This window comes from Muntiacus reevesi, chromosome X (assembly GCF_963930625.1).
Source record: "Muntiacus reevesi chromosome X, mMunRee1.1, whole genome shotgun sequence".
Lineage (NCBI taxonomy): Eukaryota > Metazoa > Chordata > Mammalia > Artiodactyla > Cervidae > Muntiacus > Muntiacus reevesi.
The window spans coordinates 141,088,393-141,105,890 of NC_089271.1; the positions used below are offsets into that span (position 1 = coordinate 141,088,393).

The following is a 17,498-nucleotide window of genomic DNA, read 5'->3' on the forward strand; positions in this document are numbered from 1 at the left end:
AAGACTATTTTATGTACCACTGAGAAAGGAAAAAAAGGCTGATTAAAGTATGTTTTAGCAAGAATTTATAGTACATCACTTTCAGGGGTATTAAATTGTCAAAAATACATGCCTCATTGAAGAGATGAAGTACAGGGGTTGATTTCAAAGGCTGTTGCCTCTTCTCACTCCTCAAGTGTCTGTTGACATATTTTTAATGTAGAATTAAAGATAATGGGACCATTTTTTTTTCCCTGAAAATGAACTGTCTTTTGGTTTCACTGCCCACTGAATTTTGGCTAGTTTTTTTTTTTTTTAATATTTGGCTAGCTTTTCAAACTTAAAATTTCTAACATTTCAGTAGAAACTTCACTGCTACTTCAAACAGGTGATCTCAGGAATGTATTTGGTAGGAAAAGAGGAAGAACAAGATAGGCTAGAGAAAAGACAAGGTCCTAGTTGTCAATCACTGTTTTCAATATCTTAACTTAAAATTCTTTTTTAAAACTTATAGTGTAAGAAGAAACAACTAAGTGTTCTGGAGCCTTTGTTATTATTTTTTTTAAGTAACAAAAACTTTTATTTTTTGTTTTTTTTGTTATATATCCATTTTTATTAATCAAAAGACCTTAAACCAAGCTTGAGAAAACTTGGTAAAGGCAAATTTTATTTACTTTTTTAAGTTACAAAAATATGCGCATGTCAAAAATACAGTCTAGTCCGTATAAGAGTAGTTCCAGCCATTTAAAAGTTATACAGAGTTTGGAAACAGCAATTCATACACAAGTCTCAAAACATTCAATTAACGAACAGTATACATACAACTGTCAATTCAATTATTGCTAGTTATATGCCACTCTTACTTGAGACTGTTCTTCTTTAGGGAAAAGGCAATATTTGGGCAATCTGGCTGTTGCTACTAAAGCTGTGGTTTTAAAAAGTCAATCCAAAATTAGAATAAACTCAGTTTGAGTAGAATATGTGTAAGCTTTAGTCAGTACTACAAGGTGTGGTCTAAATTTCTGTTCCATCCCTTTCTCCTACTTAGTTCTATTTTATGACTATATCAGAAATGTGATGTGTAGTTTGCGAAAAGAGTAAATGAATTGTTGATCTTCAAATTAAGCGTAACAAGAAATACTGAGTTGGAATGTGGAAACAAAGCTGACACATCTAGTGTAAAAACATGAGAACAATGAATTCAAGAATGGAAAAATGTTTAAAGTTTAACCAAAAAACAAAGATTTCTTTCTCTTTAGATGCTGAGACATAGAATGAATCAACTGGTTTTTCTGAAGTTTATTGGCTTATGAAGATCTTCTGTTCTCTATCTTTTCCAAAAAGAAAATGTGAGCTACACAACAGGAACATGTTTTATAACAGATCTATTTGCTCAATGCCGTATGGAAGAACACCATCATGAGATTAAATAATTTAGCTTTAAGTAGTAAAGAGATCATGCAGTTGACAGTGTAAACACAGGGAACAAATCACTCACTTTGGGGGTGGGTAGTATGTAGCAGACTTTTGGTCTGAAGTTCACATGGAAGACTTAGAAGTTAAGGGTCCCAAAGAGAGAGCCATGGCTTTGTTTCCAACTTTTCTGTTAGACCCTGCTGCAGGGTCAGGCTTATTGCTGACATTTTCCCCCAACAAGTTTTTAAATAAATTGAAACATATACTGGTGATAAGCATGAGGTGAACTAGAAAAACACTTAAAAATATTCTTAGAACAAAAGTGACAGTCATGACCTTTTGGTAAAGATACTTATTACCTTAATGACTTAAATCCTAAAATTAGGCTACATTTTTAGGAGGTAGAAAACAAATACCCAAAGGTATTTGTTGGCCATCCTTTCTTACTTGTGGCCAACCTCGGATCTATACATTTCTCACTCCTCATTCTCCCGTTAAAGCTATTAGTCCTACTACCATTTACTATCTAAAGTTGCAGACCTGGAGCTGCCAAGAAAAAGCTTTTAAAGAAGTCTTGCTTTTAAGTCACTGAGTGTATCCAACACTCGGGTATCAATTGAGAACATTTAACATCTCTCAAGTAGATTAATTCACTTCCTAAGAAAACATGCCACCATGAAAAAAATTACTTAACATAAAAAGACTAATGAACATCTCTACATGTGATTCTAGTATGTCACAGTAGTTATGTAAACCTAAACTAGTAATGTGTTCATTGAATTTCTTTGAAAAAGCCTTATATATAAACTGCATTACCAGTGTTAAACAAAAAAGATACACTTTATACTACAAAATTAACCTAATCTAATAACAACAATAAACACTCCACTTCCTCCCAGAAAGTTACATTGTGCTGATATCCCATAGATAGTACTATAAAAAGATTTCCTTTTTGCTATATGCTGGGCTCACAGTGAGTATGCTAATACAGAGATCATGGATATGTTACTGTAAGAATGTCATTAGTGAAACATGTATAAGGCATGTAGGAAACTAGTATTAAAGCTCTTAAGGGCAATGATTCAAATTGGCAGCTGCTAGAAAAGGTGTTGCTAGGAATAAAAAAATATTAAAGAAATTTAGTTTCAGCATATTCTAATTTTTAGTGCTTCCACAATGAAATGAATTATAACTCACATAAATTTCTGTTGCTGGAACTAATGGACCAAAAAAGAATGGACTTTTGCCCCCTTTAAATAGTAGCCCAATCCTGAAAACGGAAGCAGTCACTTGCAATCTTCCACACGGTATTGTTACCAGTAGTCTGTGCAGTCAGCAGGAAGTTCTGGTTGAAGTAGTGTTGCTTGTTGCCATCAAACTTCACAGTTCCACTGGTCACAACAAGAACTGTGGTCTGGGCCTGAGTAGCTTGCTCTGCACCCACACAAGAAAAGAGAAGTGGTTGGATTCTTTACATAAGCAGATTTTCAGGCTTAAATACATTGTCTATAACTTAAACACTAAAAAAAGTTTCATAAACTGTCTTTAAGCATAATCTTGAGCACGCACACCCAGAGCCAGAAAACTCAATAACCATTTCAAAGACACTAACATTATTTTCAGTCCAGAAAGATTTTGGGTACTCTAAAATTTCAATATCTAGCTTTTTGGTTCCTGTGTTAATATCTCCTTTTTTTTTTTTAACAGAACTTTGTCAAATTTTGTTTCTTAAGTTGTCATTCTTTTCAAGAACTATAAAGACAAAAAAAATCACTCAGGAAACTACTGCTTAAGATGTTTAGGACCCCACCTAGAGGTTAATCTTATAAACTGCATCAATCTGCCTGGAATCAAAATCTGCCTTGACAAAAGCTACCCTTTCACATAACAGAGTAAATTGCTGTGAAATTTTAATAGGTTTTAAGATAATAAAACACATTAATCAGAGATATGGTATATTTTTTTTCTCTTGAGACATTTCAAGGTACAGAAGGCAACTATTTATTTAGGGAAAACAGACAGTTGTTTCTCTCCAACAGAAATCATAGTAAGGCGCAATTTGCCACATGACTTTTAATAAGCTGCACAATCACTCAATCCACCAAAACTACCACTGGCTCTCTGGAGTTAGATGCATCTAAACGAAGATCAAAATTTTGATTTGACAGCTGAATTTTTCATATTTAACTTACTCAAAAAAGTAATTACTGCTACCACTGAAAGTTGCTAGCTGCTTTTGGTGTTAAAGTTCAGTGCCCACTAAAGGAAAATAAGTACCTCAAAAGACCATGATCTTACCATGAACTGGCTGGCAATCCAACATATTGACCTGGAATTCACTGGAAGGCAACATGTCAAAAAAATTGGCTAGGGCTTCCAGCCCTGTAACAACATTTCCATTCCAAATTAAAGTGGCCTTGTCCAGATACAGCCTGGTTAGTGCCTAAAAAGAAAGAAAAAAGAGGGAAATATTTTTGCTTTTGGGCAAATTATCTTGTAGAGACGGATTGCAAGGTTACAGCGAGTGTCTAAGCATTTTTACATTTCTTCCTCCATCTCTCCTCCCCTTGCCCCCTCCATGGAGGACAATGTGAACAAGGTATCTGCCTTATAAAGTGGCCCTGAAATGGGTATTATCCTGTGCTACGCTGTGCTCAGTTGTATCTAACTCTTTGCGACCTCATGGTCTGTAACCCTCCAGGCTCCTCAGTCCCTGGGAGTCTCCACTCAAGAATACGGGAATGGGTTGCCATGCCCTCCTCCAGGGGATCCGAACCCGGTTCTCCCACACTGCAGGTGGATTCCTTACCAGCTGAGCTACCAGGCAAGCCCTCTTAATATACTAGGCAGCTAGCTACTTTTTTTTCATATTTCACTGTTACCACACTGAGAAACCTTTGTATCAAATGGAAAGAGAAGCTTTTTTTAAAAGTTTTGCTTTCTGTAATTAAAATGAATTAAATGATCACAGGTTTCAAAGCCCTTGCAGCCCAGAACCAGTTTGAATCTCCCTCCCTTTTCTAATTCTGTGAAAAAAGCTGTCTGTCAGGCCCTACCTGTACCTTTCAATCCTAGTGTTTATATACATGTAAGCCCTTTAATGTTTGAACCATTTAATGTTGTATGTGTTAAGAAGAATTAGTTCCCTTTTTCGCTGTGGAAATAGCACATTCAGTCCAAAAGAATCAGTAGTACTTGCTAAAGCAAAGTCTTTGATAAGTCAAGTAAGTTAAAACTCAAATAAGGCAGAATCCAACCATTAACTCTTTAGTCCCTGGAGGCAGTCACAGGAATTTAGTGTGTCAGAAGGGACATTATTTGCTTAACTCTAAATTTTAACTTAAAGGGCCAACACATATCTGGACTCTGGACATGAACTATGTTGCTTTCTTTTTTTTGCTACTTTGTCCTTGAAGGCACCAAGGCCCAACAGATGTCCACTGTTACATCCTGTGCCGGGTCCCACATCATCAAACATTAGTATCAAGAACTTTTTAATCTTCTGCTTTAACAAAATAGCTTTTAGAGATATTAACTTCTGCAGCATAGACAGAGTTCTCTACAACACAGTGTTATACTGATAAGAGACCTAGGGAAGATTCTAGGTCACATACAGAAATCCTTAAAAGATATGGCTCAGGAACACATCGCAATGAAAAAAGCTGATGAAGTGAGAACTTTCTCTATGGAAGACTGAAAGTATCCAAGCCAGGCAGATTCTGTTTGTGAGTGCCAGATACAGCTGTGAGCTTTAACACAAAATTATCAATTAATATATGAAATTAAAGGGGCAAATCAGGGAACATTTTCTGTAATGACAGGCCCCTTCAGTAGCACTAATAATATTTTAACCATATTGGTTAAATGATGTGATTAAGAAAATGTAATGAATTTAAGTAAATATATGTTGGATCCCATGTTAAGTGCAGTATTTAATTCCCATTTACCACCCTAAAAATAAAACAGGGTTGAGAGAGGTTAGCAACTTGCCCAAGGTCACAGAGCTTGGCAAACACAAAGCTGGGGTATGATTCCAGAGTTCACACATCCATAATGCCATACCAACCCTTTCCTAAGCAATGTGCTTTTAGAGAACATAGCTATCACTTATGCAATTCGGATGAATGGCTGGCTCAAAAAAAAGGAAATGGTATTTAATAAAGAATAGTAGTCTGTAACACTCACCCGTCTTCTTTTGTCCATTGTCTCATAGTAAATATTGACAAATTCCTCAGCAGCTCTGCACGCCTGATCTACATAAGTTTTAAATTCCTACAAGAAAAATTTCATTAAAATGTAATTACCAACCCTCCAACCCCTCACAAACATATCACCAACAAAAGCTGATGATTTCAATCATTTTATAACTCCATAAACAGTCTACATTCTTCCATATAAATTTGGACATTTTTAAGGTTAGGGCCTAAGTTTCCAACCTTCACTATTTTTAAGTACATTATGGTTAGGACATACTAACCATTCATTAGTGAATTTCAGCTTTTTCTTACTTTAAACATAAATTTACAATCTTTGCATGGCAACTGGTGTTTTAGGCTTCCAGTATTTTAGAAAACATTTACCTTAACAAAAAACGATGGGTTCTGAACCATAAAAAAAAAAAAAAAAAAAAGAAGCGGGGGGGGGGGGGGGCGGTGTGGGCAGGCGCGAATTGCCATTGAAGAAGTTAGCAAAGTGTTGAGTTCCCTTTTCAAGCTGGTAAATTACTGATAAGTTATTCAAAAGTTGTTGAATGAGAAAAAAACTGAGTATGTTCGATGAACTTGTTTGAAAAATTAGGTACTCAGAAAACGTCCTCACATTATGTAAAAATTTACAGGAGTTTATAAAGGATTTTAGCATACGTGCTGCCAAAGCCAGCAATATAAAGGATTTTAAAACGGAAGAAAAAGAAATGCTGCTGCGGTTTTCTCCTCCGAGGAAATTACTTTCTTCCCCAGCCATTTACCAGACCAAACTATTATTTGAATTAAGAACTAATTTCACTTCACTTTCAGGTAATTGAAAGTTATTTAAATCGTGAAAGGATAACAAGCCATAAGCAACAGACCCCAACATTCCCGACACTCGCTAGTTTCCATCTAAGGGTTCTTTCCAGGATCGGAAAGCAAGTGCACAGCCCTTGAAGGTGAGGAGGTGGGGAGGGTCGGGGGTCGGCGGTCGGGGAACAGTTGGGGGCTTCAGAGAGCGGGCCCCACCCCCGGCGTCTGGCGGGCCAAACCGTGATTCGCCGCTTGACCACGTGACCAGCAACCAGCCCGCCCCAGAGCCCCTCCCCTCAGCCGCCCGCGCCCCGCGCCCGGCACCCTGCGGCGGCCGGGGCACTCACCACAGCCATGGCCATCGGGGAGTCCGAATTGCCCTTTTCCTGCAGTGGCGGTGTCACTACGTTCTCTCGTCGCTGGTTCCCTCGCCTGTGGGATGATCAAATACTTAGCAAGACAGCGAAACCCGCCAAACGTACAGAATTCTCTGCCCGCCCATTCTCTCCCGGAAGTAACTCGGTCCGATGTTAAAATCACCCCGATGTACCAACCTTAAGTACAGTTCTCTTCAGTTCCGACCGTCCCGTCCCGTCTGCCTTATGTATTCACTTGTTTGATATTTGTTAACTTAGTTTGGGGAAAAAAAAAAAAAACACTCCGCTTTTGTAATTTGATAATCTTAATAAAAATATCCATTTCTCCAAAACGTCCAAGGACAGCAAAAAAAAAAAAAGACCTATTTAAAGCGTCCAATGTGGGGGCTTCTTTACTCCAGGGGGTGGGGAAAGGGCTAGCTGAAGAAAGGAGAGGAAACCTACCAGATATGTAGCCACTACGAAAAATAGGTGGAGCTCGGGGAAAAAATGGGTGGAGCTCGGGGAAAAGCGTGCGACAATACTGGTAGAAAATGGCGTAAGGTTCTGGAACCTTCTCAAAGGCTCAATCTTAACTGAATTTACCCCAGTGTATCAGTAATACTCCTAAAATTATTCACTACTTTGATTTGGCACTATTCAGTGGAAAATCTTCATTTAGTTCTTCTATTATGAAAGATCTTGCAGACCTCAAATGAAGGATTTCACCACTTTCCACGACGTACTCTCTAAAAACAGCTAAAATTTTACTGAGTGGTGACCGTGAGCAAGGTACTTTTCTAGCATTTTAACACATATTCATTTATCACTTACACAATAACGCTATGAGGTAATCATCTCTGTTATACATTGAACACAAAGAATGATTAAAGAACATGCTTAGGGTCACAAAACTAATTGTAATTCAAGTTTAAGTAGTTTAACTACCACTGCAACCGGACTCCACTCCCCAACATACTTCAAAATCACTCAAAAGTCCCAAACGATTTCTGGGCAGTCAAGTCAGATATTTTGATAGTCTTACCACGAATAGCTGGTGTGTGCCTCCTCAGAAAAATAATTTCTTCTTTGGTGTCGTTCTCTGTCTCCCTGAGACCACTCACTTTTGAATTTTCTCATACTTCAATCCGCCTTTCTCCTGTCTCTCCTCCCTTCGGTCTGTCTCTAACTGAAGCAACGGCTCCTCCCCGTACCCTATGACCTCTGCGTCAGTTCTCCGTGTACCCTATGAGCTCTGTGCCCCTCTTATGACGTCACTTCCGGGTGCCTTCCTTTTAACACGTGGTCTCAATTGTTACTTGTATGCTAATGAATTTCAATAGCACGTGTCTAGCACCGCCCTTCAACTCGTCTCTGAGTTGCAATTCTATTTATTGAATTTCACTAAATATGAACACTGGAGTGCACTACAGGCTTCTCAGACTTGGTGAGTCCAAAATTTGAATGCGTTTTTTTCCTGCACTTATAATCTTCTGTATGCTTTCTGTTATCCGTGCGTGAATTTTTGGAATGTTTCTATTTAATTTTTTTGGTGTCTTTCCCCTCCTTTCTCCATCATTGCAGTTCATTCATTTGTTCAACAAATATTTATTGAATGCATACTATGGGACAGGCATTGTGCAAGGTTCTGGATATATAGTGATGAGCAAAATAGGCATGATCTATACAGCAGCAATGGCACCCCACTCCAGTACTCTTTTTTTTTTTAATTTTTTTTTTTTTTTTATTAGTTGGAGGTACTCCAGTACTCTTGCCTGGAAAATCCCATGGATGGAGGAGCCTGGTAGGCTGCAGTCCATGGGGTCGCTAAGAGTTGGACACGACTGAGTGACTTCCCTTTTACTTTTCACTTTCATGCATTGGAGAGGGAAATGGCAACCCACTCCCGTATTCTTGCCTGGAGAATCTCAGGGACGGGGGAGCCTGGTGGGCTGCCGTCTATGGGGTTGCACAGAGTCGGACACGACTGAAGTGACTTAGCAGCAGCAGCATACCCTCATGAAGCTCACAATATATTTGGGAATAATGGACAATAAATGAAACAATGGATTACAGAGGAGTTCCAAGTAACTTGCCCAATTCTGCTCATTCTCCCTCCCTCCCAACCTGTTCTGCCTTTCTTTCTCTTTCCTCAACACAAACTGATTGCTCTATTCTCATTTTTTCCAAAATTCTTCTAGTTTTTAAAGACCTATCTCAGTCTAGCCTCAATTTACCCTTCCAGACTTCTCTCCTATTATTTACCAACACTGGCAAAGTTAACTACTGTTTACCAAAAATGACTCATGTTTACTGCTTTATAGGTGATCGTCTGGTATACAGTCCCTGATTCAGAAATATTTTCCTACCCATGACAGAGGAGATTATGCAGCCAGCCCCCTATTTGAGTGTATGAAGTTGGGACTGATTAGATAAATTTTGGTGTGTTGAGAGGCATCAGTACAATTCAGGAGATGGTTAAGGTGCCTGGAATAGCTGACTGTAGGAGCAATAAACTGGGTTGTAGGGCTGCTTATGGCTTTTCTGTTCAGCCATTTCTTGGTCAATTGTAGACTTAATGGAACCAAAGTTCTTTGGACTTATCACCATTCTTATCTGAACCTTGCCCTCGGTCTTGATTCAAGAAGGACTAGTCTAGGTCAATCAGGGAAGTGATCTGAGCAGTCAGTCTCTTCTCAGGTCTCTAACTGGTGACCAGCATTCACTAAGTCTCCTGCTCTACCCACTGAGTTATCCAGGCACATTTGGCCTGTTCACATTAAATAGTGCTTTTGAAAAACAACTTTTTTGATATACAATTCATATCACCCATTTAAGGTGTAGAATTTGGTGGATTTTAGTATATTCACAGAGTTGTGAAAGCATCATCATGAAATTTTAGAACTTTTTGAATGTCCTGAAAAGAAATCCCTTTCCCATTATCAATCATTTCCCATTCCTCTTTCACCCCAGCTCCTGGCACCAGCAATGCACTTTTTACTTACATAGATTTGCCATTCTGGACATTTCATATAAATGGAATCATACAATATATGGTTCTTTGTGTTTCAGCATAATGTTATCAAAGTTCATCCATGTTGTAGCATGTATCAGTACTCTTTTCCTTTTAACTGTAGAGTAATATTCCAACTGTATGAATATAACATTTTGTTTATTCATTTATCCATTGATGGGCATTTGGGTGGTTTCCATTTTAGGATATTATGAATAATTCTTCCATAAAAGTTTGTGTACAAGTTTTTGTGTGGACATGCTTTCAGTTCTCTTGGGTAGATATCTGGGAGTGGAATTTCTGGGTCATATTGTAATTTATGGGCTCCCCAGGTGACTCAGTGGAAAAGAAACCAGTTGCAATGCAGGAGTCACAGGAGATGTGGGTTCAATCCCAGGGTTGGGAAGATCACCTGGAGGAGGGCACAGCAACCAACTCCAGTATTCTTGCCTGGAGAAACCCATGGACAGAGGAGCCTGGTAGGCTGGGTTCTTAAGAGTTGGACGTGACTTAGCGACTAAACCACCACCAGGGGCCTATTGGGAAGATTGCCTAACTAGTAGTGATCAGATGATTCTTGATTGGTTTACTATTTTATTTTGGGGAGAGCCCAAAGTGTAATTAAGCCTTGATTTGGTGACATTGAGGCTTAGCATAAACCATTCCATTTTGGTCCTGTTTTGTTTTTAAACATAGACATTTTATGGGACTGCTGGATTGTTTTCAACAGTGGTTGAATCATTTTACAATCCTGCCAGCAATGCATGAGGGTTCCAGTTTCTCCACATCCTCACTAATGCTTGTTATTGTCTATCTTAAAAAATTCTTTTTTATTAAATTAATTTATTTTAATTGGAGGCTAATTACTTTACAATACTGTGGTGGATTTTGCTATATATCGACATGAATCAGTCATGGGTGTACAACACCCATGTGTCCTCCCATCCTGAAACCCTTTCCACCTCCCTCTTCACCCCAGCCCTCTGGGTTGTCCCAGAGCAGCAGCTTTGAGTGCCTTGCTTCATGCATTGAACTTGCATTGGTCATCTGTTTTACATATGGTAATATACATGTTTCAATGCTATTCTCTCAAATCATCCCACCCTTGCCTCCTCCCACAGAGTTCAAAAGTCTGTTCTTTACATCTGTGTCTCTTGCTGTCTTGCATATAAGGTTGTTGTTACTGTCTTTCTAAATTCCATAGTATATGTGTTAATATACTGTATTGGTGTTTCTCTTTCTGACTTACTTCACTCTGTATAATAGGCTCCAGTTTCATCCACCTCATTAGAACTGACTCAAATGCATTCTTTTTTAGAGCTGAGTAATATTCCACTGTGTATATGTACCACAACTTCCTTATCCATTTGTCTCCCGATGGACATCTAGGTTGCTTCCAAGTCCTAAGCTATTGTAAACAGTGTTGCAGTGAACTTTGGGGTACATGTGCCTCTTTAAATTCTGGTTTCCTCAGTGTGTATGCCCAGCAGTGGGATTGCTGGGTCATATGGCAGTTCTATTTCCAGTTTTTTAAGGAATCTCCACACTGTTCTCCATAGTGGCTATACTAGTTTGCATTCCCACCAACAGTGTAAAAGGGTTCCCTTTTCTCTGCACCCTCTCCAGCATTTATTGTTTGTAGACTTTTGAATGGCAGCCATTCTGACCGGCGTGAGATGGTACCTCATTGTGGTTTTGATTTGCATTTCTCTGATAATGAGTGATGTTGAACATCTTTTCACATGTTAGCCATCTGCATGTCTTCTTTGGAGAAATGTCTGTTTAGTTCTTTGGCTTACTTTTGATTGAGTGATTTATTTTTCTTGTATTGAGCTGCAGGAGCTGTTTGTATATTTTGGAGATGAATTCTTTGTCAGTTGTCTTATTTGCTATTATTTTCTCCCATTCTGAAGGCTGTCTTTTTACTCTGCTTATAGTTTCCTTCTTTGTGCAAAAGCTTTTCATTAGGTCCCATTTGTTTATTTTTGTTTTTATTTCCATTACCCTGGGAGGTGGGTCACAGAGGATCTTGCTGTGATTTATGTCAGAGAGTGTTCTGACTATGTTTTCCTCTAAGAGTTTTATAGTTTCTGGTCTTACATTTAGATCTTTAATCCATTTTGAGTTTATTTTTCTGTGTGGTGTTAGAAAATGTTCTAGTTTCATTCTTTTTCAGGTGGTTGTATTGCCTATCTTTTTAATTATAGCCATCCTAGTGAGTTCAAAGTAGTATCTCACTGAAGCTTTGATTTGCATCTCCCTGATACCTAATGATATTGAGCATCTTTTCATGAGCTTATTTAGTCATTTGTAGATCTTCTTTAGTGGAGGACAGAGGAGCCTGGTGTGCTGCAGTCCATGGGGCCACAAAAAGTCAGACATGACTTAGTAGCTGAAAAACAACAATCTTCTTTCGAATCTGTACATTCAGATCCTTTGTCTATTTTAAAAATAAGGTCTATTTTAAAATTTTTTTTATCATTGTTTTAAATATTCTTCTTATATTCTGGAAACAAGTCCCAGATCATATATACAATTGGTAGGTATTTTTTCTCATTCTGTAGATTGCCTTTTCACTACTATGGAGCTGTAGAGAGGGGAATGGGAATAGGTGAGTAGGTCAAGTTATAACACTACAAACCCTGAAGTGTTTGTCAGTGTTTAGCAGTTCCTCTTGAATAAGTACTCCTTAGAATTTGCAAGTGTTTGCTTAATTTCTAGAGCTCTTAAAAAGTTAATTTTGACAATTTTGCTAGTGTTTTTATTGCTTTTATTGAAGGGTGGACTTACAGAAGTCCTCACACCACCATTCCAGAAACCCTGCCTGCATAGCCCTTGTGTAATCTTTTAAAAGGCATTATTGTAGTCTGCCTTTTGTTATTATGTATTTATATTTTTTATTAGATTTGAAGTTCCTGTGGCTAACTGTATGTGTTTTTCATACCTTAAACACTCACTCATACCACTGGTATTGAGTAAAAACTTTACATGGAGTAGTAGGTAGTTAAAAGTGAATGTCCAAATGAAATTACATCCTCCTTTAGCCTCATTCTGAATCCATTCTGAAAAAAATGAGAATGTGACCTAATTTCTTATAAAGGGAACTTTTTCTCCCTACCATGATAAAAATGAGAGAATAATCAATTTTTACCTCGTTACTTTTCAATTGCTTCCTCTATGGGGTATTCACAAGCCTTATCTTCAGGAGAGAACAATTCTTTCAACTCTGTTGCAAACTTCTTTTCCTTCAGCTAATTATTTTCAGAAGCAAAATGTACAATAAGGCTTTTGTATTGGCTGAGCGCTCAGGTTTTGGGAAATCTGACTAACATCCTGGCTCAACCAGTCTAAAAATTTCTTAGAAAAATATGAATCCTCATTGTCAAGACACCATAATGTAAGGGTCAGACAGGGGCATATTGTTAATTAGCAGGATGAGAAACTAAGATCTGCAAATTTTTTTATCTTACTTGACTCTATCTTAGAAGTCGTCTTTGTAATAAACATCTGTACATTTTCTTACCTTCTCTCTCCCATCTATTTCCAACTTCTTTTCTGCTTCCATGTATTCAACAGAAATAAAACAAAAAGTTGTCCCCACCCCTCAAATAAAGGAAAGGAAAAAAACTGCTGCTAGGGGCTTAACGTAGTCACTCAATTTTTCCCTATTCTTTTTACCATTAAGTATATGTTTTCCTGATATTAACATAGATCTACAAAAATTTTTGTTATTATTTTCCTGACAAAACATTTTCTCATCATTTTCTTTTCAACCTTTTGAGCTGCCATGTTGCAGAGTGTCTTTTGTAGATTTCATATAGCTTGGTTTTTCTGGGCTTGATAGTATGTCTTTTAAAAATAATGTATTATGTTCCTACAGTAATGTTCATAAAGTTTGTGTACTACATCATGGATTTTTACAAAAGTTTACAGTCGTATAGCTAATCACTAACTACATCAAAATAATATTTTCAGTGCCCAGAAAGCTCCATTTTGTCCACTCTCAGTCAATGATCCCCAAAGGAAACAAGTATAATGACTTTGATGATTATAGATCACTTTTTTCATATAAATGGATTTATATAGCATGTATTCTTTAACACTGGTTTCTTTCACTCAGCATTAGTATGAGAGCATCCAAGTTCTTGCATTTTAGCAATAGTTCACTCTTTATAACAGCTTCAAAAGGGAGAGTGGAGAAGAGAACTGATCTGAGGGGGAAAGAGTTCAATATTTCATTATTAAATTGTATTCTGGCTTTAAAAATGTCCTTGGTTTAGAGAAGTTTCTTTCCATTCCTCGTTTGGTGTGTATGTTTTTTATTCCTTAAAATTATATACAGGTGTTGAATTTTATCGAATGCCTGTTCTGCAAGCATCGGCAGTCTTCTCCTTTATTCAGCTAATATAATAAATTGAATTGGTTGACTTTTAAATATTTAACCAAGATTTGTTATTGAGATAAACCTCACTTGTCATGATTCATTTCATAATTGCTAGATTTATTTTCTTAAAATTTGTTTAGGATTTTTGAATCTATCTTCATGACAGATACTGACTTGCATTCTTCCTTTCTTATTTTTTTCCTTATTAGGTTTTGGTATCAGTGTTCTGCTGGCCTCATTAAATACAACTACTTTGGATTTCTCTTTTGGTGTTTGCATTGTATATATTCCCACCTTTTTTACTTTTAACTTTTCTGTACCTATTATTTAATCTGAGTCTCTTTTAAGCAGCCCGTATTTGCATTGTTTTCTATAAAAGAAAAAGCAATCTGATAATCTTTTTATTTTAATTGAAGTGTTTAATCCATTACACTTAAAATAATTATTGAATATGGTTGGGCTTATAGCTACCATCATGCTACTTGTTTTTTACTTGGTCTACCTATTTTTAATTTTCCTTTCTTGCCTTTTTATTATTAAAATATTTTATTACCCTATTTTATCCTGTATTACTTTTTTTTTTTTTGCTTTTCAAAGCATGCTGTTTATTTTAAGAGCAATTTGTTGAATTTTGTCTATTAATATATGACTTATGTTAACATTTTTTTGCTCAAGATTATGTGTGTTGACAACTCTTATAGCTTCTGGGAATTCATTTCAGTAGCGAGCATGACAACCAGTAACATACTGTATTACACAATTTCTTTAAATTCTTCTCAGGCGACCTCTTTTCAACCACGATGTTTTGTTCCAGAGCCTATGCATGAACAATTTTTATATTTTTCCAAAATAAAAGTTGTTTTCTCCAGGTCTTTCCGTTAGGAATTTGTGATTTCCCTGTGAATGGATGGAACTTAAAGCCTAATTGTTCAATTCAGAATTCAAAAGCCATAAAATTTGGCCTAAAGTAAACAAAGCATATTTATTCTCTTGTTCCTAATTGCTTGAAATTTTATTCAGATTTTCTAAAAGTTGATTGAGTCTTACCAACATTTTCTATGAACCACTCATGGATTTGGAATTTATAGAAAAACCCAAACCTCTAGAAACAAACCCTGCATCAAGAAAGTTTCATTTGGTTTCAAGTTTCAGTGTAAAAATCTAATATAACCTTATTTAAAAAGCACTAAACAATACTAGATGGAGTGAATCTCTGTTTCCAGCAAAATGCCATGCTTATGTATCATTGAATAATGGTACTAATTTATGTCTATAAGTCTTGAATGAAGTCCTCTCTATATTTTGAAGTAAATGCAACTATACACATTTTATTTTATTTATTTATTTTAAAAATTTATTTATTTTTTAATTGAAGGATAATTGCTTTACAGAATTTTGTTGTTTTCTGTCAAACATCAACATAAATCAGCCATGGGTATACATATATCCCCTCCCTTTTGAACCTCCCTCCAATCTCCCTCCCCATCCCACCCCTATAGGTTGATACAGAGCCCCTGTTTGAGTTTGCTGAGACATACAGCAAATTCCTGTTGGCTATTCGTTTTACATATGGAAATGTAAGTTTCCATGTTACTCCATACATCTCACCCTCTCCTCCCCTCTCCCCATGTCCATAAGTCTATCCTCTGTGTCTGTTTCTCCGTTGCTGCCCTGCAAATAAATTCTTCAGTACCATTTGTCTAGATTCCATATATATGTGTTAGTAAACGATCTTTATCTTTCTTTTTCTGACGTACTTCACTCTGTATAATAGGCTCTGGGTTCATCCACCTCATTAGAACTGACTCAAATGTGTTCCTTTTTATGGCTGAATAATATTACATTGTATATATATACCACAACTTCTTTACCCATTCTTCTGTTGATGGACATCTAGGTTGATTCCGTGTTCTAGCTGTTGTAACTAGTGCTGCAGTGGGATACATGTGTCTTTTTCAATTTTGGTTTTCTCAGGGTATATGCCTAGGAGTGGGATTGCTGGGTCATGTGGTGGTTTTATTCCTAGTTTTTAATAAACTAATTTATTTATTTTAATTGGAGGCTAATTACTTTACAATATTGTAGTGGTTTTTGCCATACATTGACATGAATCAGCCACAGGTGCACATGTGTTTCCCATCCAAAACCCCCCTCCACCTCCCTCCCCATCCCATCCCCCAGGGTCATCCCAGTGCGCCAGCCCTGAGCACCATGTCTCATGCATCGAACCTGGACTGGCGATCCGCTTCACATATGATAATATACATGTTTCAATGCTACCCTCTCAAATCATCTCACCCTCGCCCTCTCCCGCAGAGTCCAAAAGACTATTCTCTACATCTGTGTCTCTTTTGCTGTCTTGCATATAGGGTCATCGTTACCATCTTTCTAAATTTCATATATATGCGTTAATATACTGAATTGCTGTTTTTCTTTCTGACTTACTTCACTGTGTATAGTAGGTTCCAGTTTCATCTACCTCATTAGAACTGATTCTAATGCATTCTTTTTAATGACTGAGTAATATTCCATTGTGTATATGTACCACAGCTTTCTTATCCATTCATCTGCTGATGGGCATCTAGGTTGCTTCCATGTCCTGGCTATTGTAAACAGTGCTGCGATGAACATTGGGGTACACGTGTCACTTTCAGTTCTGGTTTCCTTGGTGTGTATGCCCAGAAGTGGTATTGCTGGGTCATGTGGCAGTTCTATGTCCAGTTTTTTAAGAAATCTCCACACTGTTCTCCATAGTGCCTATACTAGTTTGCATTCCCACCAACAGTGTAAGAGGGTTCCCTTTTCTCTACACCCTCTCCAGCGTTGATTGTTTGTAGACTTCTTGATAGCAACCATTCTGACTGGCATGAGATGGTACCTCATTGTGGTTTTGATTTGCATTTCTCTGATAATGAGTGATGTTGAGCATCTTTTCATGTGTTTGTTAGCCATCTGCATATCTTCTTTGGAGAAATGTTTAGTTCTTTGGCACATTTTTGATTGGGTCATTTATTTTTCTGGAATTGAGCTGCAGGAGCTGCTTGTATATTTTGGAGATGAATTCTTTGTCAGTTGCTTCATTTGCTTTTATTTTCTCCCATTCTGAAGGCTGTCTTTTCACCTTGCTTATAGTTTCCTTCACTGTGCAAAAGCTTTTAAGTTTAATTAGGTCCCATTTGTTTATTTTTTGCTTTTACATCCATTACTCTGGGAGGTGGGTTATAGAGGATCCTGCTGTGATTTATGTCAGAGAGTGTTTTGCCTATGTTTTCCTCTAGGAGTTTTATAGTTTCTGGTCTAACATTTAGATCTTTAATCCATTTTGAGTTTATTTTTGCATATGATGTTAG

At 37.2% G+C, this 17,498-nt stretch overlaps 1 protein-coding gene across 4 annotated transcripts; it reads right to left on the reverse strand.

The window, feature by feature from the left end:
* Positions 1-455: 455 nt before the first annotated feature.
* Positions 456-7,102, reverse strand: NXT2 (nuclear transport factor 2 like export factor 2). 4 transcript variants are annotated; one of them, XM_065915280.1, is made up of 5 exons: positions 6,950-7,102; positions 6,743-6,827; positions 5,581-5,667; positions 3,694-3,838; positions 456-2,829 (listed from the first exon to the last, which is right to left on the reverse strand). In XM_065915280.1, the coding sequence occupies exons 2-5, from the start codon at positions 6,755-6,757 to the stop codon at positions 2,648-2,650; spliced, it is 429 nt and encodes a 142-aa protein (XP_065771352.1). In that variant the 5' UTR covers positions 6,758-6,827; positions 6,950-7,102; the 3' UTR covers positions 456-2,647. The 4 variants fall into 4 exon arrangements, with proteins under 4 accessions (XP_065771352.1, XP_065771351.1, XP_065771353.1 ...); XM_065915279.1 differs by lacking the exon at positions 6,950-7,102 and having other exon boundaries at positions 6,743-6,902; XM_065915281.1 differs by lacking the exons at positions 6,743-6,827; positions 6,950-7,102 and adding an exon at positions 6,464-6,573.
* Positions 7,103-17,498: the final 10,396 nt, after the last annotated feature.

Coding starts and splice junctions, on each gene's coding strand:
- NXT2 (XM_065915278.1), bottom strand. CDS start 6,071: ATGGCAATTCGCGCCTGCCCACACCGCCCCCCCCCCCCCCCGCTTCTT. Junction 5,668..5,975: donor ACCCATCGTTTTTTGTTAAG/GTAAATGTTTTC, acceptor TTTTTCTTGTAG/GAATTTAAAACTTATGTAGA. Junction 3,839..5,580: donor CAATGGACAAAAGAAGACGG/GTGAGTGTTACA, acceptor CTTTCTTTTTAG/GCACTAACCAGGCTGTATCT.